Source organism: Stegodyphus dumicola, chromosome 3, assembly GCF_044657685.1.
Source record: "Stegodyphus dumicola isolate Sdum_Otavi_A_Nest chromosome 3, ASM4465768v1".
In the NCBI taxonomy this organism is placed as follows: Eukaryota; Metazoa; Arthropoda; class Arachnida; order Araneae; family Eresidae; genus Stegodyphus; species Stegodyphus dumicola.
Window position 1 is genome coordinate 34531050 of NC_140770.1, and position 24512 is coordinate 34555561.

At 31.3% G+C, this 24512-nt stretch overlaps 1 protein-coding gene across 2 annotated transcripts in view; it reads left to right on the forward strand.

The window, feature by feature from the left end:
* The window catches only part of ATP7 (copper-transporting ATPase 1), an 82257-nt gene that overhangs the window by 41245 nt on the left and 16500 nt on the right, over window positions 1–24512 (forward strand). For both annotated transcript variants that reach the window (XM_035356475.2, XM_035356476.2), the window contains exons 10-15: window positions 551–691; window positions 4137–4370; window positions 11517–11657; window positions 14404–14592; window positions 17637–17819; window positions 20916–21186. In XM_035356475.2, coding sequence (XP_035212366.1) covers window positions 551–691; window positions 4137–4370; window positions 11517–11657; window positions 14404–14592; window positions 17637–17819; window positions 20916–21186 — 1159 coding nt within the window. The remainder of the gene's footprint in view (window positions 1–550; window positions 692–4136; window positions 4371–11516; window positions 11658–14403; window positions 14593–17636; window positions 17820–20915; window positions 21187–24512) is intronic.

Here is a 24512-nt window from a genome sequence, read left to right on the forward strand (position 1 = left end):
TGATTTCAAAGTTTGGCTGCATTTATTGCCAAACTATGTAGCAAAAATATGACCATAACTGATACCAATTAATAAGAATTATGAAATAATCTCCCCCAAGATTAAAAATTATGACAATTTTCATCTGAACATCAAGGGAAAATAAATGTTGCATTCTTCTTAGAAAGGGGCAATTTTATGCAAAATATTGTGAAAAAACACAGCTTTTTTTAAGAATGGAATTAAATATTTTTTTGAAAAGGTACCTCATTTTTTTTCTTCCCTCTTCCCTATTTTGATTAAAATTCCATTGTTTGAAAAAAAAAAAAATTAATGACATCTGAACTTTGCTACATTTTTTTTTCCCTTGGCACTTTGGCCTCCGGTAAAACCGACGAATACCATTTATAGCTGCATTTTTCATATTATCTAAGCATATTTGTTGTTCTTGGATAAAATTAAAATTAATATGTAGATATACACAAAGACTAACTTGATAAAAACATATTAGAAATTGAAGTGTATTATTTTACCTTGCTGTATTTTAACTTTCTTTTTAATGCTTTATCAGGGCAAAACATCAGAAGCTTTAGCAAAGCTTTTATCTCTTCAAGCTACTGAAGCCACATTGGTTGAAGTTGATGAGTATGGTCAGATATTGAATGAAAAGCAGATTGATGTTGAACTTGTTCAACGAGGTGATACATTAAAAGTATGTCTTGAATAGTTTTTGTGGGGTTATAAATTTTGAAGTTTTTGTCATCTTTATAATGACCTAATATAAATTATGTAGAAATGCATTAGGTTGTCCTAAAAATTTCTTTTATGATCTGCATGCAGCTACTTTATTTTATATGTTGATGTAAATTTTCAGCCCCATCTCTTTGTTGTTGCCATTTAATTATTGTAGAATACATTGTGTTTTCAGTAAAGAGTTATAAACATTGTTTTGTTTGATTTTAAAATATTGAAAAATCAAAGAAAGCATTTGTTTCATATAATGTGACATTATTTTTTAAAAAACAAAAGTTCTAATGGGATGTGGGATGTGTATGGGAATGGTGCTACAAGTATGACATATATGACAGTGCGGTGTAGCAAGTTCTAAGTTGGTTTAATCTAGAGCAGTGCTCCGCAACCTTTTCTCACCTGCGACACACAAAAAATCTTTCTGGAATTTCGTGGCACACCAAAAGCTAATGTATATATGTATTGATTTATACACAAAATTTACAATAAATTTTTGTTTTTAATTTGAAAAATATACAATTATAAAACCATAACATATTTATTTATATGCAATCATAATAATTATCAATGTGATACCTGCGCTTAAAAAAAGTTATATATTTTCGAGTTCCGAGTTATCAAGGAAGTGCTGAAAAAATTCAAATGCTGACACACTTACAATCACACACACAACCATACAACAGTGAAATATATAAAAACATTTAAAATAGACATTATTAAGGAAAAAAATTGTCATTGTGTATTAAATACATGATAAAAAATTGCAAAATGTCAAATACATGTATTTGATTGCGGCACACCTATATCCTACTCATGGCACACCGGTTGCGGAGCACTGATCTAGAGGATTAACACAACATTATCTGCACATCTACAACAGATGCAGATCTCAGAAAGGCAGAACAACTGATGAAAACCTGTAATAAGTTATTCAAGAATGTGGACTGTGTTCATTTGCACCCACTGCAGTGCATAACTGAAATGCAAGCTGAGTTCCTTGATGACTATCAAAAGGTTAAACATTTTCGTGAACAGCAAAACGGGAGGATTTCAAGCTCAGTTTTTATCAGTCTCTCTGAAGTATATGTTCTGCATCAATTGGCAGAGAGTACTTCCTCATGTTTCCATGTGTGATTTGCTTCCACAGAAAAATTAGGGAGAACCATTTTGAGGAAATTAGTTATTGTGGAATAAATTTCAATATGAATAATGCATACCTAACTTTGAAAGTTTTGCAATACACATAGTGGAGCTTCATGATACAGCAGTTGGGGAAACACTGTTTTAATATAATGAATATTCCCTAAAACCATGTGTGACATGGAAAAGTGTCCTAGTTATAAACAAATTATTGAGAAAGAAATTTAGAGAATGAAACAGATGTGGCATTGTAGGAAAAAAGTATCTTCAAACTGATTGGTATTGGAAGCTAAGAATACATTGAAGCTCAAAATATGGATTACAGTAAAACCATTACCTTTGGTTAAATGTTTAATTTTATGCAAAATAATAAAAGCCAAATGCAAAATAATGTTTTGAAAAAGAATTTTATAAAATATATTCATGCAAAGAATTTATCAGCACTTAGAGGTGAGCAAAACTGCTGTTTTATGGGATGAGATCAAAGCCTTTTACTGACTGAGCTGATTCAGTTTCTTTTTACAATTCTTTGCTTTAACAGTAAGATTCAGAGTAAAGAATAACTCAAATCACATGCAAGAATGGAAGGAAAATAATATAACAAGGAGAGGAATCGAAAGAATCAACTCGATGGAATCGCTGACTCGGATTGATTTCTTTCGACTTAGTTTTGAGATTCCCTAAAACCTCTTTTTTCTACATGGAACTAACAATAAAATTCTGGAATAAAAAATGTTCAAAATGATAGGAAATTAAACTCATTTTCATTACAGAAGAGACATACTCTTTTCTTTCTTAGAATGGGAATCGAATGTCTCTGGTCATTTTGAACAGAAGCTCTCAAAGGAGGTACCACGCAGTTTTGTGGGATCATTGTTCACTCTTTCAGTACAGCGAATTTGTTCTTTGAATCAGTTTGTAAATGGATGGTACATCCCTGTCTACGCATACGTTCATACAATTATTGTTTGTTGACTGCAAATCATGAAAATAGTTTCTAAAGTTTACCAAATACATATATAGATATTTTTTCATTTTATGAAAAATGCTCAGCCTCCCCAAATACTTTATTATTATATTTTTTTTTATTATTTTATATTTTAAGCTTAATGTGGATGTAATTCTAGTATTACTTAGCGCATTATACTGAGGCATTATATATGTAACTGATAATTTATAAATTTGAATAGTGCTTTTAATGTATTGAAATTCTCCAAGGCATTATTTCAAATTACTGATGATCTGTACTATAATGTACAAATTGTAAAAATAGGGCCATGTAATATTGTAATCAATGCACAGGTGCTTAGATAGAGAATTTTTCAGAGGTTTTAAATGAACTACTTCTAATGTTTTAGTAAAATAAGCTTTAATTAAATTAATAATAAAATTTATACTTGTATAGTTTTTTCCTGGAAAAAATCTGTTATATTCTTTTTCATGACAGTTATATTGATATTTTTCTGGGCAGTATAGCAGACAGTGCAAAAATGTAGCAGACAGTTTATAACGGGCAATGCAGAAATGATGTCACTGTATTCAAAATCAATTTATTCACCCATGCAGTCTCATTCTTATACATTCCAAAGCCTCATCCTCATCACTTTTACTGTTTCATATTTACCTTCCTTTTCTGTTTTTGAGCTGGCTTGAGTCACCATAGGAAGGTTACCTTAGTCTGATAAAATCTCAAACCCTTTACTATTTTGTCTTTCTGAATCTTCATTTCTATGTTTTGTCACTTCCATTTTCAGACTTTAAACACTAGAAATAATTTCGATAAAATCCAATACTATTATCTCTTCATTTACAGAACCTTCTTATTTTATGGTATGAAGAATCAATTAGTTTCAGTCATGAATTAGTGTTAAGCTTTTAGTTTAATTTCACATCTTGGAAAGATTTATTCCTTTAGAAACCATTAATTTTTCTAAAAAGTGCAAGCTTTTCAAGTACCAACTTGTTTCTTTGAATCAACTTCACTCAGTTCAGTATTTCAAGTCTTTATTTATTTATTTATTTTTGAGAAGTTGATGCTTTGATAATTTGAAAGCCATGTTTGGAGTTTCACATTATTTTCTAAAATATAGGTATTTTTAGTTGTTTAGTGTTATGTTATTAATTGAATTAGATCTTGTTATTTAAGGATGCTGTTGTACAATTATACAAGTGTATAATAATTCATATGGTAATTCAAAATTAAAGAAATCACTTTTAAAAAATGCATATGACAGTATAGTAATGGTGTGTTTTCTCATTATGACTAGGTTGTACCTGGAGCTAAAATTCCAGTTGATGGCCGAGTAGCATATGGAAGCTCCACTGCAGATGAATCTTTAATAACTGGGGAATCTTTACCTGTGCCAAAAGGTCCAAAATCTCAGGTGATTGGGGGATCTGTTAACCAAACTGGTGTATTAATAATTGTTGCAACTCACATTGGAAAAGATACAACTTTGGCTCAAATTGTAAAACTTGTTGAAGAAGCTCAAACATCTAAGGTAAATGAGTTGATCTATGATTTACTTTCAACTTTTCTTTATATCATGAAAAAGAAAATCTTTTAATTTGTCAGTATTTGCAATTTTTTGGGAACTTTTTCCTTAATTTTGCTATTATTTATATTCTATATATTTTTGTATCTAAAATACATAGCATTATTATTTAGCAATTTCATTTCATAGGAATTATATCTCCAGTGATGTTCTTCATGTAGTACAGGGAACCTCATGATACGAGTTTAATATGTTCCAGTGTTGAGCAGCGAATTTCTCTTATCTAAAAACGAACTTCCCCCATTGAAAATACTGGAAATCCTGCTAATCCATTCCACACACCCACTCCAAAAATATCAACATAAAAATCAGTTTTCCTAATAAATAATATAAATAATATAAATAACTGTTGTGGTAAATAATATAATCGTTGTGTACTTTTATGAGTCCTGACCGGTGATAGGGATGTTGGGAAGATGAAACAGGTTCCTGTGGGGAAGGAGAGTCTCCCACTGATTCAGGAAGGCTCTCTTTACTTGGGAATTTTACTCCACTGGAATAGGTTCTGGATCAGAATCACTTAACTTTCTTTTAGTTTCAGGTACTTTACCAAAAACTTATTTAGTAACACTAGCTTCTGTCCTTTTTATGATGCCTCTAAAATGTGACACTACATTGTCATAAGCTCATGGTACATCCACTTACTACTTTATTAGGATCAATTTCTTCAAAAAAAGTTTTCACTTATTCCCACTTCTTTAATCTTACTGGAAGAGAGGACAAATCTCATGTTCCCTCCTCCCCAAATGAAAGCTCTTCTACCACCTCTTGTTGCTGCTTCTTGTGAAGTTTTTTAAGTTCATCTGTTGTAAGTTCTTCACTATGCTCCTCCACTATCTCATCCAGATCAGCACCATCCACATCCAGACCCATACTTTTCCCCAGAGATACATTTTTTTCGACTAACTGCACTGTGTTGTCCACAAGTTGAGGATCAAAACGTAAGTCAGGAATACTCTGAGGCCACAGTTTTTCCCATGCTGAATACAGGGTCCTCACTGAGACTTCTTCCAAAGCCTTATTAATGAGGTTTAAACAATTTAGGATGTTGAAGTGATCCTTCTAAAATTCTCTGAGGGTCAGGCTTGTATTTTCGGTCACTTCAAAACCCCTTTGAAACAAGGCCTTCGTGTACAGCTTTTTAAAGTTGGAAATAACTTGCAGGTACATAGGCTGGAGAAGTAGAGTGGTGTTGGGAAGAAACTTGAATTTTATGAACTGAAATTCCTCCAGCAAATCATCTCCTAGCCCTGGAGTATGCCAGGAGCATCATCAGAAATGAACAATGCCTTGAGTGGAAACTTATTTTCATGAAGTTATTTCTTCACTGAGGGACCAAAAACTTCATTGATCCACTCGATGAAAGATTGCTGTGTTACCTAGGCTTTGCTGTTGGCCCGCCATTCATTCAATTGGTTTTTCTGCACCTTCCTCCTCTTGAAAACTCGTGGATTTTCTGAGTGGCAGATGAGCAATGGCTTGATTTTACAATCTCCACTTGCATTGGTGCAGAACAAGAAGGTAAGCCTATCATTCACTTATTTGGTGCCAGGCAAAGATTTCTCTTCTTGTGTGATGTAGGGCCTTATGCATTTTCTTCCCCCCCCCCAAAAAAAAAACCTGTTTCATCACAAATAACACTTGGTGGGGAAGAAACACCTCACTAGTAATAAATTGTAGAAACGCTGGACGAAATGTATCAGCTGCTGCTGTATCAGAGCTCGCAGCCTCCCCCTGTCCCACAGCACTCTAAACACCGGTTTTCTTTTTTAATTTTTCGAACCATCCATGTCTTGTCTTAAATGCCATCCCATCTTCAGTCATTGTACCTGGTGTTTTTTTGAGAACGTTCAAGTACAGATTCTTAGCCTTAGTGCAAATGAGAGCTTCTGACATCAAATTGCCTGCCTTTTAACTGCTTCTTGTTAATCCACACCAACAACAGCTTCTCGACATCGTCTACGAATTTTGGATGGTGCTTGGAAGTAACGGTAACGCCTTTGGCCATATCAAGTTTCTTAATTTCTTCCTCCTTTAGAACAGTCCAGATCGTTGATGTTGAACAGTCGTAAGTCTTCACCAATTCCATCACTCTTACACCATGCTTAAATTTATCTATGATTTCTTTCTTAATTTCAACGACCATGGCTTCCTTCTTTTTCTTTGCCGCACTATCTGAGTAAACAATCTTTTTGGGAAGCATCGAGAAATAATTATTTTCGCGTTAAATGTAAAAAACAATTAACTCGCAAGCGTACAAACACGTAGATCAAAGCACACCGAGTGATCTGACGAGGGCATTCCCCGAGTTAAGTCGTACCGAGAAATGCGCCACGCATACCAACAGCCTGGCTCGTTGCTCGAGTCAGTGCTTGTATTTAGAGAAGAATTTTTCTCTCATAATTTCCTCATATCTCAAATTTCTCGTGTATAGAGGTGCTTGTATCTCGAAGTTTCACTGTATATGTATTTTATAGATTGCAATTTCGAAATAACTACAATTTCAGAGTGCAAGCTGCATCTCTAGATTATATGCACTGAGATAAAATGACAGTTTTGCAGGATTACAGAGGAAACTTAACCCTAATTTTTGTTTAGCCCAAAGGGGCTATGTCCGTGAAGGACTATTGTTTTCATTTTACGATTTTGCATTGAATCGCTATAAATGGCGAGTCACTTTTCAAACTGTTGCCACCAAATGTTAAGAGTCCTGCATTATATTTGAAGAAATTAAATAATGAAAAATCTGCATAAATGTATGCATATTTCTCGCATTGTCATAAAACAACGGTACATAAAGTTATCGAATTTTGAATGACGTAATCTTCTTACAAATATGGGCATGTTAAAGACCAAATTTGAAATTTGGAATTTGTTTTATTATCGATTTCATATTTTGTAAAACTTTAATGAATTTTTGAGTAACAAACTCAACGATTTAAAAGCGAGCAATGGCAACACTCTACGGGGGGTGTTGCCTACTACGGGTAAACCTTTTTATCTTCAGCTTGAAAAATTGTTAGTGCAGTTAGTTTGAGATTCATTTTATAAACAAATTAAAGTTTAATTTCTTCATACATAATTTTCTACTAAATTTGTAAATATTAAATTAAGAATTTTATAACTTTCATTGTGTACTTCCTTACATTAATAATACAAGAAAGTTATAGGCATACTTTGTATGAACAAAAACCATTTGAGTTACTTCCAGTGGATAAAGATCTCTTGATAAATCAACATTGTCCTAAAATGTACAGCTAAAAATGAGTTTTTATGGTGAAATAATTATATTCTATGCAGTAATACTAAAAATTAATTTTTAAGAGGCATTTTTTGTTATTTTTGGAGGAGAGGGGTTAAAAATTTATTTTTAACGATTTTTTTAACATACCTTAGATACAATACGGCTCTTAAACATCCCTTTATATCTGCAGTATACCTGCAGTGAAGTGAAGTCTGAAGAGCTAATTCTTAAATCTTTCTATTTCCGTGGTGTCGTAGAGAGAGAGAACACTCTTAAGCTTCATTTTAATATTTTCTAAAGAGAATTTCAATTTGTGATTTAACATTTAGAAAACATGAATTCATTAAAAATATTTTTCAGAACAGTTGTAAATGTTTATCAAGAAGAATTCGACATCAGTTTTCTGTCATAGGCAGAATAATTTGTCTAAAACCATCGTTGTATCCAAAGGTTGAATTTTGTTTGATTTTAAATGAGATGGATGTACGTATGTTCTACATAATAAATTTTCTAATTTATTTTAAAAAGATTAATCTTTCATATTTTCAAAAGAATAATGGTATACTGGGTGTTTACATTTCAAATGTAATAAACCTATTTTTTATATTTCTTCCAGTGATCAAAACATTTACCCTAGAATATTTTCAAAGTAAATTTAAGAAAACTGTTTATGAAAAATGTTTCATAAAGTATCCTTTCTCGTATTTCCTATTTAAAGTGTGAAATTTTCTCTTTAAAAAAATAAAAAATCATGAAGAGAAGAAAATAAATTCATGAGAAATATCTTTGAAATGTAATAATTCCATTGTAATATGAAATATTTGAGAAAAGTGCAATATAGTTTATTTATTCACAGTCATCTCAAATGTCTAATTTATGTGCTGTTGATTAATAAATATAGGTTAGTAAATTAAACCGTTATCTTAATAATTTTCCTTAATTTTGTACAAAGTGGCTGAACATTGGTAGCTCGCTCGGGTTCAAATCCCAGTGAATGGGTTGGATTTATGGACATTCTTATGCTTTTCATAATGCATAACATGGCTACAATCCAGCTTCGCTTAGGAAGTCCTCTATGATAGCATCCATACTCTTATGTGTCATGTATTTTGTCATAATCCAGTAAACGATCCAAATCAAGCTAATCAAATCCTGGACAATAATACAAGAAATACAAATCCTGGACAAATAATACAAGAAAGTTATAGGCATACTTTGTATGAACAAAAACCATTTGAGTTACTTCCAGTGGATAAAGATCTCTTGATAAATCAACATTGTCCTAAAATGTACAGCTAAAAATGAGTTTTTATGGTGAAATAATTATATTCTATGCAGTAATACTAAAAATTAATTTTTAAGAGGCATTTTTTTGTTATTTTTGGAGGAGAGGGGTTATTTTTTGTTATTTTTGGAGGATGGGCTGATTACATATGGAATTTTCCACCAGGAACATAAATATGAGCAATTTTCTGTTAAAAAGTGTCCACGAAAGCATCCGATCCCTTAAGTGGATATGTTTCATGTGCTTTGCCGTAATTCAATTCTATTTCTTATACATTTAATAGTGAGTTGGAATATACCTTATTACAGAGAAAATAACATTCATTTTTTTAAAGAAAAAACATTTTTTATGGATCAACTTATCTGAATTCTCTTTATCTCTTGAAAAATGTATGAGTTTCAATAAACTAAAACTGGCTGAAATTTTATGCAAAGTAACTGAAGCTTCAGTTCAGTTTAGGAGTTACATGAGCCTTGTTGATACCTAAATACTCTTGGGGAAATGCCATCTTAAAAGAGTATCTAAAGATAAATCAGTTTTATTTAATTTACAATGAATGAAAATGACAAAAACTGTTATGCAGTTGATTGTCCTTTATTTTTATCTCCTGATAAATCAGACAAAATTGCCTACATAGTAGAAGAGCTTCAAGCGAAGTGAACAGTACTTAATGTTTTTATACACAACCAATAAAAGGGGCAAAATAACATCTTATACATAACGCTCAAGTATAAAACGGAACGTAAATGATAAAAATAATTTTATCTACTTTGTAAAAGGGTCTTTAAAAATTACACATTAAATCTAGCAATCTCAAACAGCAGACAAAATTGGTGAAGTGTTAATCATAGCATCATATATATGCATATGCAGCAAATGTTATTAGCCTGATAAAAAAAAAAATTCAGTTCATTTAACAATGGAATGCTCGTTGCTTACTCTAGGACTAGTTGCCTCAAAATAGGAGTGCTTTCGTGGAAACCCACAAAGGGGAGATCATTGGACACTGGTAGTTTGACCTCGGTTAAAATCCAGGCAAACATGCAAGGTTTTATGGCTTTTTTCAGGTATACCATGAATATGAGCTAGTTTTCTCTTACGAAGTATTATGTTATGGCATCTCTTCCCATACAGATAGCCCTTGAGTTGCTCTGTCTTAATTAATTGATGCCACCTTAATTTTCATCAAGAACTTTTGGAGAGAAAGTGATTTATAATCACTCTTACACATGGGGAAAAAGCCTATGAAGTCTGTTCATTTGCTTGTGTTGAAATTTGGATTGTCAGGGATCTTATCTGCATAGCCACTGGTTATTACAGTGTAACTAAATGCAATATTTACTGGCCTGAGGGAAGAAACTTAAACACAAATTGGAATATTTAATCAAGCCAAAGTACAGTAGGGGGTTTTCCTAAAGAGAGTGATGCTTTCATGGAAGACCCAAAATAATTGGCTCACTTTCACATTTTTCATGGTGAAAACTGGGAAAAAGACCATACAGCTGGCTCATTCACTGGAACCTAAACTGAGGTAGTTAAATGTGAAAAATTCAGTATTATGTATTGCTTTACATTAGAATCTTCTAAATGTAATTTTTTCCCTGCCCCCCCCAGTAATCTCAGCTCTATCATGCTCTTAAGACTGCCTTTTCAAGTAAATTATTAACATTGTCTTCAAAAGATTGATTAAAACATATTTCATCTGCATCTAAATAGTCAGAATTGGTATCTGCAAAATTTTTCTTATCCAAATCACCCAGCAACTTGTTAATTTTGTATTGACTGAGACCTTTAAACAAGGTGCTGTTATAAGAATTGAATAGCACAAGGAAAAAAGTTAGCACACTAAAATTATGATACAGTGTTCTAATATTTGAGAAAGAAATAAGCTTCTATTTGATTTTCAAGTATACTGGCACCTGATGAAACCTGTAGTTTTTGTCAAAACATAGCGAGACTGACAAGAAATAGGAAATAATGCATAACCAGCTTTTCAGAGTAGCTCAATCTGAGCAACAAGGGTAGACCACCCTGAGATCTAAAGGGTGATTAAAACAGGGAAGGAAATGTTGATATTACAGTTGTACTGTGGCCGGTGTCGAAGGAAATAATTTTCTGGGTACAACAGTTGTACCACCAGCTTTAAAAATTTAATATAGACAAGCAGTATGTATGAAGCATTAAATTTTCTGTAGGAAATTGGGGTGGGGAACAAGCTTATTTGTTCTAAAGGATTTTGAAAGTATGCTTGCAGTACAGTACTGAAAAGTGACACAGAGATGATATTGGGTTGTGGCTTTTAATTAGGATTAGAAAGATTTGAATAACAAAAGAAATGCATGAAGATTTGAATTTTCAGATCTTAAATCTCTTTCAATATCCATGGAATTCTAATGAATATCCTATTCCAATGAATAATTCCATTGAATATCCTATATTTAGTATTCTTACTATTTTTTGTTTTAAAACTTCATATTTTTCATAATGTATTCACTTTTTGTATTTATGCTTAATTCTTTTGTACCTTACATATAATATTTGTTTGCACTGCATCTTTCTTCAGGCTCCTATTCAACAACTAGCAGATAAAATTGCTGGATATTTTGTACCTGTCGTAGTAGCTGTCTCTCTTATCACTTTAATTGGATGGATAATTGCTGGATATTTCTCTATTGACTCTATAAAGTCATTTCATAAAAAGCATGTAAGATTTTTTCTTTTTTTAAAGAAATTTTTGATATTATGTAATTGGGAATTTTAAATTAAGTATATATAATGAAAAAGTACTTTAGAAATTTTACTGCATAATTATAAAATTAGTTAGTTTAGAAAATGCATGAAAAATTAGATATTAACCCTTTGGCGTTTAAAAAATAAGTTAAGTCTTTCTTTTCAAGTACCATCAAAAGGTTAAATTTAAGAATGTAAATATTTTTTATTGAAGAGTTATCTAAAAGGAATGATTTTTTTTAATAAGTATATTTTTTTCTTTTTTTTTTAATTTCGTAAGTTACAATGTTTCTTTATTATGTGACTAGTGAAGATTGAAAGCTATGTACATCATATTTGAAGTGTAGAGTTGCCCAGTAAAATAGTTACCGTATATACCCGCGTAAGTCGAGATATTTTGATCAAAAAAAAAAACTTCAAAGTGGGGTGGTCGACTTATACGCGGGGCCATAAAAAATTAAAAGAATTGGAAGTTCAAAAATTTCTTTATATAATGCAGTTGTTTTCTTCCCGCACTCAAATTGGACGACTTATCAAATAATTCACTTACTTGAAGTAATTTCATGACTTAAATTATGTGACGAACTAATCACAGAGTTTCATACTTTAACTAGAGTAAGTTTCAATTAAACCAAAGAATTTTCGGCCTCCGAACAACCGATCATTATCGAGCAATAAAAAAGTTTCGCCAACAAAGCGAAATGCAGATAGTACAGAGAAATACAGAGTTCGAGACTGAAAATATGTATGATGACGAGCCAATGACGACAGAAGAGTTCTATGAAATGTTTGGCGAATCTGACTATGAATCGGACGTTGAAGGATTTTGATTTTGTTTATTTACCAAGGTATTTTTTATCGTATATTTACTTTTTTTTCTCAGATGATTTTGAATAAATGTAGTACTTCAAAAAATTTTTTTGAAGTTTCTCGATTGATTTCAGAAGTGTGGGGTCGACTTAAACGCGGGTTTCTTATTTTCTATGAATTTTTTATGTCGAAGTGGGGGGGTCGACTTATACGCGGGTATATACGGTAAATATTGACCTAATGTAAGAAAATTGAGCTGTTTGTGTATTGATTTTAAATGTTTGAATGTTGTGTGAACTAGCTTATTTCGTAAAAGAAGATAAGAGTTAGGTAAACAGATGGTTTTGAGAATATGTTGACTATTAGGAGAAATAACTCAATATGCAACTAATATATGTTAAACCTGTTTCATAATTATTTTTTAAGTTTCTGGTAAAATTCTCACTGTCTAGAAAATCCTGGAAAGTCAGGAAAGTGATGAGGAAAAATATAACCCCCTTTTTTTTCCCCTTTCGAAATGTGAGGGAAGTTAAAAAGATCAATCAGTACAGATTGGTGCAAAAAAATCTTATACAGATAATTTCTTTCAAATAACAAGCACTTCATGTTTTAATAGTAATCACTGAATAAAAAACGTCTGTTTTAAAATGAAAACAAATGAAGAGTTATTATAATCTTATTGAGCAGATCAAAATAAAATAGCAGCAGTAGGTGTTCCTACAACTGATTAAATTATATCGTTCCTTTAAACTTTAGAGCAATGTTTTAATTTCTTTGAAAAGAAACTGTGTTGAATAAAATAAAAAGGAACGTAAAATTATAAAAGAATTCAGAAAATCTACAATTGAAACTAGCCCTTTTGTTTCAATTCTAGATCTTCTGAATAGTTTTCCCTCCCATAATTTCAAAGTATTTTACTTTCTTTTATAATTTTACCTTTCTTTTTTATTTTATTCATACTGCTCAACACACTTTCTTTCCAAACAATATTGGGGAAAAAATTCGAAATAATTGAAAGCATTGCTGTGAAGTTTAAAGGAACAAAATAATTTAATCAATTGCAAAAGTAGATGCATCTACTGCTGCTACTTTATTATGATTTATTTGGTCAGTAAGATTATAATTCTTCATTTCTTTTCATTTTAAAAGAGACAATTTTTGCTTAGTGGCTACTATTAAAACATGAAATGTTTATTTGAAAGAACTAATCTGTATTTTTTTAAACTTCCCTCACATTTTGGAAAGGAAAAAGGAGGAGGGTTCTATTTTTCCTCTCCATTATTCTATTCTGACTTTCCAGGATTTTCTAGATAGTGGGAACTCTGCCACATACTTAAAAAACAATTTTATAAAAAACAATAAAACTTATTTCATTAATTGAGTGAAAGAATGAAATAATGAGTCAATGAATTAATTGAATAATGAATTAAATGAATGAAATTATCAAGAATTTGAATGAATGAAATTTGAATTAAATAATCTAAAAATTGTGTGAATAAATCTAGACTTGAAATCAATGGATTAGCATATATATATATATATTATGATTTTCTCCATGTTCACTTTAACTATGGGCATTTTTTCCTTAAAAAAGTGTTTAGAAAGGTGTTCTTTCCTTGAGGCAAATAGCCCTCATATGCTTGCTGTATGCAGTTAAATAATAATGAAACAAATTACAATACTACTTAATATATTGGTATAAATTCATGTGCATATTGTTATATTTTGAATATTTTTCAAGTATAAGAATGAAGGTTTTTATATAAAGTAGTTCTTTAATTCATGAAGCCTTTTTTACATTCAGTTAATAACTGGGTTCTCTGTGTTCAAATATGTTAAAACAATATATAAATTATTATTTATCTGTTAATGTATTTCAAAATCTATATAAAAATATTTCTTATTGTCAGAAAGAAGATGCTACTGACTCTGAAATTACTTTCCAATTTGCCTTCCAATGTGCACTTACAGTACTTGCAATTGCTTGTCCATGTTCACTAGGACTTGCCACACCAACTGCAGTGATGGTTGGAACGGGAGTGGGTGCTGTTAATGGTATTCTTATAAAAGGGGCTGAAGCCTTAGAGTTAGCCCATAAAGTAAGTTATATTATAGAATTTTATTGAAAATATGCTCGTATCCAAAATTATTTTTTAAGTGTACAAAAATACTGATTTCTCAAAAACTGTTGAATAGAATTGAAAGAGGTTATTTGAAGTTCCTCATTAATATGGTCTAAAGGATACTGAGTTTTCAAGATGTAAAATTTTACCATGCAACAGCGTGCAGCAGCTTTTACAAGAATCTTTCATAAACTTTGTAGGGGTTTCAGGTGAAGCTATTTTACTGCCTAGTTTATTAACTCAAAGCTTCAGTTTATGCTTTAAGAAATTCACCAACTGGTTTGCTAAACGTAGATATGCATTATGATACCGTAAACAAAAATTCAGATTCACATGCACCTCTAAAACATTTTACATAGCTTTGAAAGTATCTCTGGGCATATCAGATCTGCTATGTACAGATACAGATCTGCTGTCTAAAATATATGTGGAAGAATACATCCACCAATAGTTTTTCCTTCCCATATTATCAATCTACACCACAATAACAATTATATTCTATAATATTGATTGGAATTTTTCATGTTCTGGCTGCTTCCAGATGTAAAGATGTTAAGAATCAAATAGTAATTGAACTTCATACAGAAGGAAATATGTTCTGCTGTTGCAGATGCAGCACTCCTGTTCTCAAGATGAATATAGACAGACCCTCATTCATATATGTTCATGTCTGTATGTATACATCTAACGATTTAATAGAAATTTAGAATAAGAAACAGTATGTCATTTACAATATAACAGTTATTATTTTTTAATGCTAATGGATTTTAAAAAAATATTTCATGAAGAAATTCTCAGTCTTATAATATTGTTTCAGTATAGTATAATAATATAGTATCATCTTGCTAAAAATTCTTAGCACTAACGATAAGTTATACAGTTATAAACTATGTATAAAAATAATCTGTAGGCAGATATCATTTCAGTTAAATGACAAAGTTTGTAATTTACTGATATTTCTAAAATTCATTGTTATTAATAAGTCTTATTTACTGTATATGAAATTATCATAATTGACTTTTAAAACTCAAGCCTCTCTCACTGTTAAAAATTTTAATCATTTAATAATTTACTGGTAATACATAATGAATCAATTTTAAAGATACAGGAATAATTTATTTTTATGGTGATTCACGAAAATATATGGTCACTGCTTTTTTAAACAGATTCATTATTTTACCACCCTACAAAAATTATAGAGAGCTTTTTAATTTAAAGTTGTGACATCAATTACTTTATTTGAAACAAAATATATTAACTATCAATATCTAGTTTTAAATTGTAAAAAAAATGCAAATAAAACTCATTTGTAAAAGTATCATAATAGTTACAAAAATTTTATATTTTATAGCTTTATAATCCTCTTAAATATGTGTGCGTAAAATATAAAATATGAAGCAAAATGATTAAATTTAATTAGAACCAACTGGTAATAGACTTTCAAATTCATAAATTTTAATTAAACGCATCCTCACCTAAAAAAAATTAGCTTTGCACCATTTTATGTCATTCTGCCACATGTTATGTCACTCTTTTCCTGCAGTTTTTCTGTATTGTGACATCTTTAGCCCAATCTGTGCAGAGAATTAACATAAAGACTTTCCAGTGATAAATACAGCTGTAGTTGGTACATGTTACTTTTTCTTGCCTGCTGTTGCTTGAGTAAACTACATGTCTTGCTTTGCCTTCTTTCTTTATTGTCTAAAATGTAAACTATGTTTATTGAAATTATAAAGCATGTTTAAAATCCTAGCATTGGACTAGTTTTAAGCAAAAATATATTTCTGAAAAATTATTCCTATGCAAAATAAAAATGATGTTTTAACTATCAAGCCAGTAGTGGTTTTTGCACCAAACGTACAGCAGTCTTCTCGGCCACATCTAGACAATGAGTTGGTCTGATCTTCTACAAAAACTACAAAATCTTATATATATATTTGTAATGGAAGAAAGGATAGCATAGGAAGATAGGATTGCATAGGATGTGGAAGAAAAATATTTTACAGGAAAATGGAAAAATATGATCTCTTACATTGTAAAGAGGAAAATATGTATGTATTTCATTTCAGAAAAAACATAAAGAGTAATAATTCCTTTCAGTACATTCTACTTTCTGAGTGTGGCTCCAGATACTCTACTAGCTCAACTCGTATTATTATGAAAATAAATTTTGGCAGTCTACAGCATGCAGTGAAGATGTTATCAGGAAGAGCAAATGCATAGTCATGTTTTCAATAAATTTGACACCCATTTAGAGATCTGAAACTATATTCTCCATCTAAATATGAAAATATTAGCGTCAAACTGCATCCAGAGCCATAACGAACTTCTTACCACTAACTGCTCAGACTTGATTGATGACACGGCAACCATTTCCCCCATTATTTCTACCAATTCCATACTTGTGCAATGATCAGTGTTAGATAAAGCTGGTTTTCACTAGTAGCAATATCTGCTAGCAAAGAAACTAAAGACGACTCTCTGGGCATAGAATAGGCATCCTGCATCTGAATGGCTGATAGTTCACCATAAAAAATGTTTCATTTAAAAGATTCTTCCATATTATACTTTAGTGCTAAAAATTATTTCAAATGAATAAAAACTGAAGCCAAACATAGTTTGGCAGAAATTTATGGGGAAATGTATCTTGTGCAAAATGCATACTTTGTTTTAGGATGACATTGTGCCATTATTTGTAACTTCAGAAAATTGAATTGAGGGCGATAATTATGTTTACTTTTTGTTCTTTCCATGAAGAAATGAATTACTGATTGATTACTTCAGGAAATGCAATTAATTATATGTATTTATAATGTAGTATACCAAGTATATGTAAAATTTTAAAATATTGCATGTCTGAATATATATCATTGAAGTGTTTTATGAAGTGTATGTGTTCTTGGTTCACTCATTGTAGACATTAAAAATTCCAATATGGTTATTGTGCTTTCATTATAAAAATTTTAATTAAATGCAAAAATTATTTCAAGCATTTATAATTAAGGAATTTATTTTTCTAGATAAAATGTGTGTTGTTTGACAAGACTGGCACAATCACTCAAGGTGTTCCTGTTATGACACACATCAGTATTTTTGTTGATCAAAATGTCTGCTCGCTAGCTAAAGTGTTAGCTATTGTAGGAACAGCAGAAGCATACAGTGAACATCCAATTGCAGCTGCTATTACTACATTTGTAAAAAAGGTCAGTTGCTAACTGAGGGTTTTTTTTTTTTTTTTTTTTTTTTTTTGGTATTTTTTAAAAAATTATTTAGGTAATTTTTTTTTTTTTTTGATCAGAATTTTAATAGAAGTGGAATAGTTTTCATTATATCTTTTGGAGAAAATGAGACTAGCTGCATATTTATTTTATGCAGGAAATGAATTTTGCATATTTTTTCAGTTTGCTTGTATTTCATTTGTGAAAATGTTGGTACTTTTCTGTTATTAGGACTAAATTTAGATATTGTCAAATGAATTCATTTAAATTAATGAAGTTAAAAGAGCTTATTTCAATTTTAGTGTTTGATTTATACATATTAGCCTTCATACCATCCAAAATCAACTGAATAACAGTCTGATACCAATGACAGAAAATGCCAATGTCTCATTAAGCCAGCTTTACATCTGTATTATGTGTGTATAATTTAGAGGTTAATTGTTATGTATAAGGCTACATATACTTGAAAAAGTAATATTTTATATCAAGAATTATATTATTCTTTTGTATTATGAGTAGAATAAATGAATAAGGAACTCTCGAAGGAAGTAAATAATATCAAAGGAAAATAAATTATGTTAATAAATAAGTTATGTTGTTTTATGTTACATTATACTTTGTAAAATTATTTGTATTGTGCAAATACATATAATTCTATACATTTTATTCAGTTTATAGAATTTTCTGCCTGTTTTCCTACCTTGTGCATTGCTTGGTTTCAATTTCTTTCCATCTGCAAAGTGCTACATCAGTCATTACTCATTGTTGGTTTCCTTGGACAACCACCACCAACCATTCTTGCAGTTAGTTGTACCTAACATTTGGAAGGCTTCCCAAACTTGGGAAACAGAAGTGGCCACAGATGACAAACTGTACCACTCCTTGAGCTTTCAGCTATTCTATCACATATAAAGGTGTCCTGATGTATTCTTGTGTTGTCATACTGCACATACATTCCTTAGAAGAATGCCTGAATGTGCCTTCCCTTCTTCTTAAGTTGCCTTGCACTGTGTACACTGACTCCTCATATTTTGCATGCCAACATACCTCTGACATCATGGTAATGATATTCTCATATGCATCACTTTTCTACTGAGTTGGTTTTGCATTGTTCTCATCACAAAAAATCATCACATTTTCCTTGAATCATTCTCATCACAATTTCCTTGAACAATTTCATGGTTGTACGTTGGAAAATGAAATTGTTACTTAAGTTTTGCACATTGGTGTATAACAGAGTATTAACTGACATTAAATTTTATAAAGCTTTGTTTTTAAACAATAGGTACCTATATTTTTGTAAAAAATCATCTTATTTGAGTTTGCATTAGTATCATAATTACATTATTTAGACAATATTTTATGCATAAAGATTGTATGGTATTTCTTTATTATAGTGGCCCCAACCATATTTGACGTTTTTAGATTTGTGCCAAGATCTCAGCTGTAATTTCACTAAGTTCGTGAAGTGCTAATGTGAAAATAACATAATGTGCAATAATAACAATAATGCTCACATGTCATTTCTTGGGAATATTAATCCTTATTATTATTTTATTGCATGTAATTGTTCAAGTCAACTACAGAACTGTCACACATATTAAGCTGTTTGTTACATTATTTCATGGATGTCAGCTCCTTTGGCTATGAACTATTTGTCCATGAACTACTTTGCTATTCATTAATCTAATAGCAGTGACAAAATATATTCTGGAACCACTGAACCAATTTCGAACTTCCTGACATTTGCAGACACTATTTGTGGTAAAATTATTTGAGAAAGTATCTTTTTGTCTCTGAAGTTGCTATGTAGACGACACTTTTGCACTTTTTAATGGTAATAAAGAAGGTTTATGCCAGATTTTATATTATGAATCTGGTTGCCAACTAGTTCACATTTAGAACTGAATCTAACAATATTCTTCCTTCCATGATATTCTTATAATCTGCAGTGAATCTGATTTCAGCACTACTGTTTACCATAAATCTTTTCCGTTTGTTTATTTTTCCATGCTATGTCATGTCACCTGGCTAAGGGGAAAAAAAAAAAAAAGGCTTCTTTTTACTATTATGTATTTCGTTCTCTCAAAGTTTGTTCCTCAGAATCTTTGCTTGCTAATGAATTCAATTATTTGGGATCAGATGCCATTGACTGAGAATTTTCTCCCATTGTCATTGATAAAGCCTTCAAAAAATTTTCACCTTGCTCTCAAAGATGACATTTTTGCTGTTAGAAAAATCATTAACAACCTTTTCATGATTGTATTTTATACTTCTGTCAGTTACCGAATTGTACAGATTCTCTAGAAGTTCGAATTTTCAAGTCATTTTCTCGGCTATCAGTAAAACCCATAGTTTGATTCTTCAAGATTCCATTTTTGACTTTAATTCTTGAAATTTATAGTATATTTTGTCAGTGTGGTTTGAATATATCGGCCAAAAGAGCCTAAAAAAATGTTAAAGTTTTGCATCAAGGAATACAAACCTTATGCCCCAAAAGGCAAAATTAGCGAGTCTTTGATATCTAATCATAATTGCAAATTTAATCATGATTTTGACTTTGGATCTGCAAAAATTATTCAGAAATCTTCTTCCAATGGTCAAATGGATTTTCTTGAAGCTTTTCACATTCAGAAAGATTTGCATTGTTTAATTCAGAACTTTAATTCCAATCAAGTCCTTCCTAATGCTATTAAAATTCAGTTAATTAAAAGTCAACAAAAATTTAATTTTTCAATTTTTGTTACTATTTCTGCCAAAAGACGACATTATCTTCTCATTTACTTCACTCCTTTTGGATATAAATACAAATAGCTTTCCCTTTGTTGCAGATTTCTTAAGTCATGATGAATATGGTTCTGTACCTCTTTGGCCTCGAAATCAATAGAATGTTGCCTAAAATCAACAATACAATGTTGTTGCCGACAATACAATGTTGCCATGCCTGGATTTTATGTTTTACTCTGTGTTTCTGTTCTCTCTTGATTTATATAAATAGTTTTACTGTTTATGTAAAAGTTTTCTGTATTAATTTCTGCTGCCAATAATATTTGAAATTTTATACAAATGGTTTCATCACAGGCATTAACTACTGAAACATTTGGGAAATGTGAAGATTTTGCTGCTGTTCCTGGCTGTGGCTTACGTTGCAAAGTAACTAACATCCAACACATGCTAAAAAATGAAGCAGAAATTGAAAATCTTGTAAATCCATCCAGGAAAAGTAATACAAGTCTCAGTTCTTATCATGAAGGAATTGGAAATGTCTTTATTGATCGTAAAAGAAATGACATCCCTGTCTTCAATGCATCTTCTCTTGCAGCCAATTTAATAGAAAATTTAAATGATGCAGGTATGTTTCTTGATTTGTTTAATGTATAAATTTATTTATTTTATTTTATTTTTATTTATTTATTTATTTATTTATTTATTTTTGCTGTCATCTTCTACACATAGATGAGCCAATTTAAGATGTGTTGTGACTCTGTTCAGGCCATGTTGTATATTTTGTTGAGGTAATATTTAGAAGTATATCCTGAAATTATATTTATTGTAGACATATTAATTAAGGACGCACACACATATATACGAGGGCCATCCAGGAAGTAGATTACGTTTCCGTCTGTGTCCGCTAGGGGCGGGGCTAGCGCGGCCATCTTGGGGTCAGAGTGTTGCGCAGCTCAGTCTGCATCTAGCCGTGCTAGTGAGAGGTTCGTGCTGTGCTCCGTTCAGATACTGTGACGGTTTGAAATGTCTGCGTTAATTGAAAATCCCGCGAGCTGCGAGGTGCGCTCAGTAATAAGGTTTCTGACTGCAAAAAACTGTAAACCGATAGAAATCTATCGGCAGCTTCGTGAAGTGTACGGGGACAACATTATCACTGAAGGTGGAGTGCGTCAGTGGGTCATAAGATTTCAAAATGGCCGAACCAATGTTCACGACGAAGATCGAAGTGGGAGACCCAGCATAGTGACCGCCGAACTTCTCGAAAAAGTCGATGCTAAAGTCCGTGAAAATCGAAATTTCACAATAACGGAACTTTCTTTGAGTTTTCCACAAATTTCGCGAAGTTTGTTGCACGAAATCATCAGCGAAAAGCTTGGTTACCACAAGTTTTGTGCAAAATGGAAGGCAAGAAGAGGTAACGAAGTGGTTGAAGGCGCAGGCGGCCGAATTTTTCGACGAAGGAATTTCCAAGCTCGTACATCGCTACGATAAATGCCTTAATTTGTATGGTGACTATGTAGAAAAGTAGTATTTGAGTGTGGCTTTCATCTGTATATAATAAAATTTGTTTCCTATACTTTGTTTATTTTTTTATTCCAAAACGTAATCTACTTTCTGGATAGCCCTCGTATGTTACCGGGAAAGACCGGAATTGGAGAATGTCAACATTCACCAAATACGTTGGTGAAAGATCGAATATTGCATTATAGTCTTCATATCATCACTGTTGTTGTACTTCAGACCCTCACTGGTGTAAGTCAACAATCACAGATATGCTCTCATGTAGATCGAAAAGAGGACTATATGTACATGCTATCATTGCAAAAGGAAGTGTTCCACAAATAAATGCAGTTGTAAAAGCAAGGGCACTCTAGTGCAATTCAAAGTGTCATAATAGTTTAAGTTGTTGCAATGAATAAGATTTGAATTGCATGGTTTAGTAAGTTTTTAACTTCTATTATTTTCCTTTCTTATTTTGAATGTACTGTGTGTTTTAAGTTCTTATGCTAATTTGCTATTTATTTTCAAATATTTAACTCCTTCACATCCAATCCGCCCTACATTAAAACAACTAGAACCGCCCGAAAACGGCCGAGATTGTAATCTTCTTTTCTTCCCTCACGCTAAGGTATGCAGTAGCAGGTGCACTTTCTCCAAGTGCATTGTATCAGTTTACTGCAGACAGCTTGTCCTAAAAGGTTTTTTTTATCTTTTGATTGATCATGACATTTCGTTGTTGATTCTTGATTGTGGTACATTGATTGTGGTACAGTGTGCTTTTAAGCTTTATTCAGCAATAAAAGAGCAGTTTAAAAATTTAAAAATTATATTTATTTTTAAACAATTTATTCCTTCCTATAAAAATAATGGAAATAAACAAAATCTAAGTCGTGATCATAACAAAACCGAAAAGGCTTGTTGATCTGACCTTCAGAATAGTTTTATAAGAACGGGGTCAAAGGCTAATGGAATCTATGTTAGAATGTCATTGGAAATCTTCACACCTATTTTCTGTGTTAATGGATGGGAAGGGGAGGAAATTGCTGTGAAACTGGAAAAGTATTTCGCGGTTCGGGTATTTTGAGGATACAGCTTAGCGAAGGGTCTGGATTTCAAAGAGTTAAAGTATTATTATATTCTCAGGCACAGAGTTTTGTTGCTGCATTAGTTATTAAACTACTAAGTCATAATGCTAATGAACATTCAGTTACATTTGCTATTATTGTATTCGTTTGGTGTACTTGGAATCTAAGCTAAATACAGAATGATTATCTCCCTGCATTAGCAACTATCCATGGGAAGATTAAACAAGTGTTTAGATTATGGGACATTAGGTTTATCTTGCAAGCTGAGCTGTCAAAAAATGCTGCAATTTTAAGTGTTCTGTTGACTGGCTGACTTAAATACCTGAGAATTAAGCAAATGATTGTTAATCTTATATTATTCACTTGGAAACCATTGTATTGCATGATAAATATATCTTCCCGCCTCTTCAATAACAGCTTCATAGAACTGTTGTTCTGTCCTGAAAATAAGTATGTGTACTTCATGACATCATCCCATGTGTTCTCTGTATTTGTCTCTTGTGAGACATTTATTTATTTATTTATTATTATTATTTTGCTTCACATATCTCAGGTGTCACTTCATATAAAAGTTTTTCCCATCATGGAAGAGAAAATAAGAATGCTGCATTCTAGTCTTAAGAGCCATGCAAAAAATAGACATCTGCAAGCCTTTTCTTTAATTACCTGTTGTATTTATATTAAAACAGAAATTTGCATCAATGTAAACCTTGCAGCATTTCTATTTTTAATACATTTTGATTATGTAATTTCCAAGCTGTGAGTGTACACTAAAACTTTGATTACTTGAACTTCAGTTAGTTAAAATGATTGTCACAACTAGAAATTCAAAGTGAATATCAAAACATACTGTTCAAAATTGATACAGATTCAAACTTGAAATTTTAATATTTGTTTTTAGAGGGGTGTGTTCCTTCAATTTTGGCTTCTTAAAACACCTTTATCAGAGTGCCTAGTTTCAAACAATGTAAACTAAGTTGTAGATGTAAACTAAGTTGAAGAGTTGAATGATATTGATCTTATCTTGTCTTTTTGTAAAAATGTATAAAATATTAATTTTATACTAAATCTCTTAAAAAGACTGTTTCAAATAGCTACTTTTTTCTTCATATGGTTGCAGATATTTTTTAAAACTCTTTAATATATCATTTACTTGTTCTTAAAAATTATCAAAATTATATGATTTAAAATATTTGCACCCAATATTAATATCAAACAACTAGGTAGGATAGGATAAACACTGGATTCTGTTGACCAAAAAAGTTTGGGAGGTACTGTATTCCTCTATCATTTCATAAGCACATTGTAACTCAGCTATTGTTCAAGTTTGAGTTTAATTTGCAGTAAAAATGTTTAGGAAATGAAA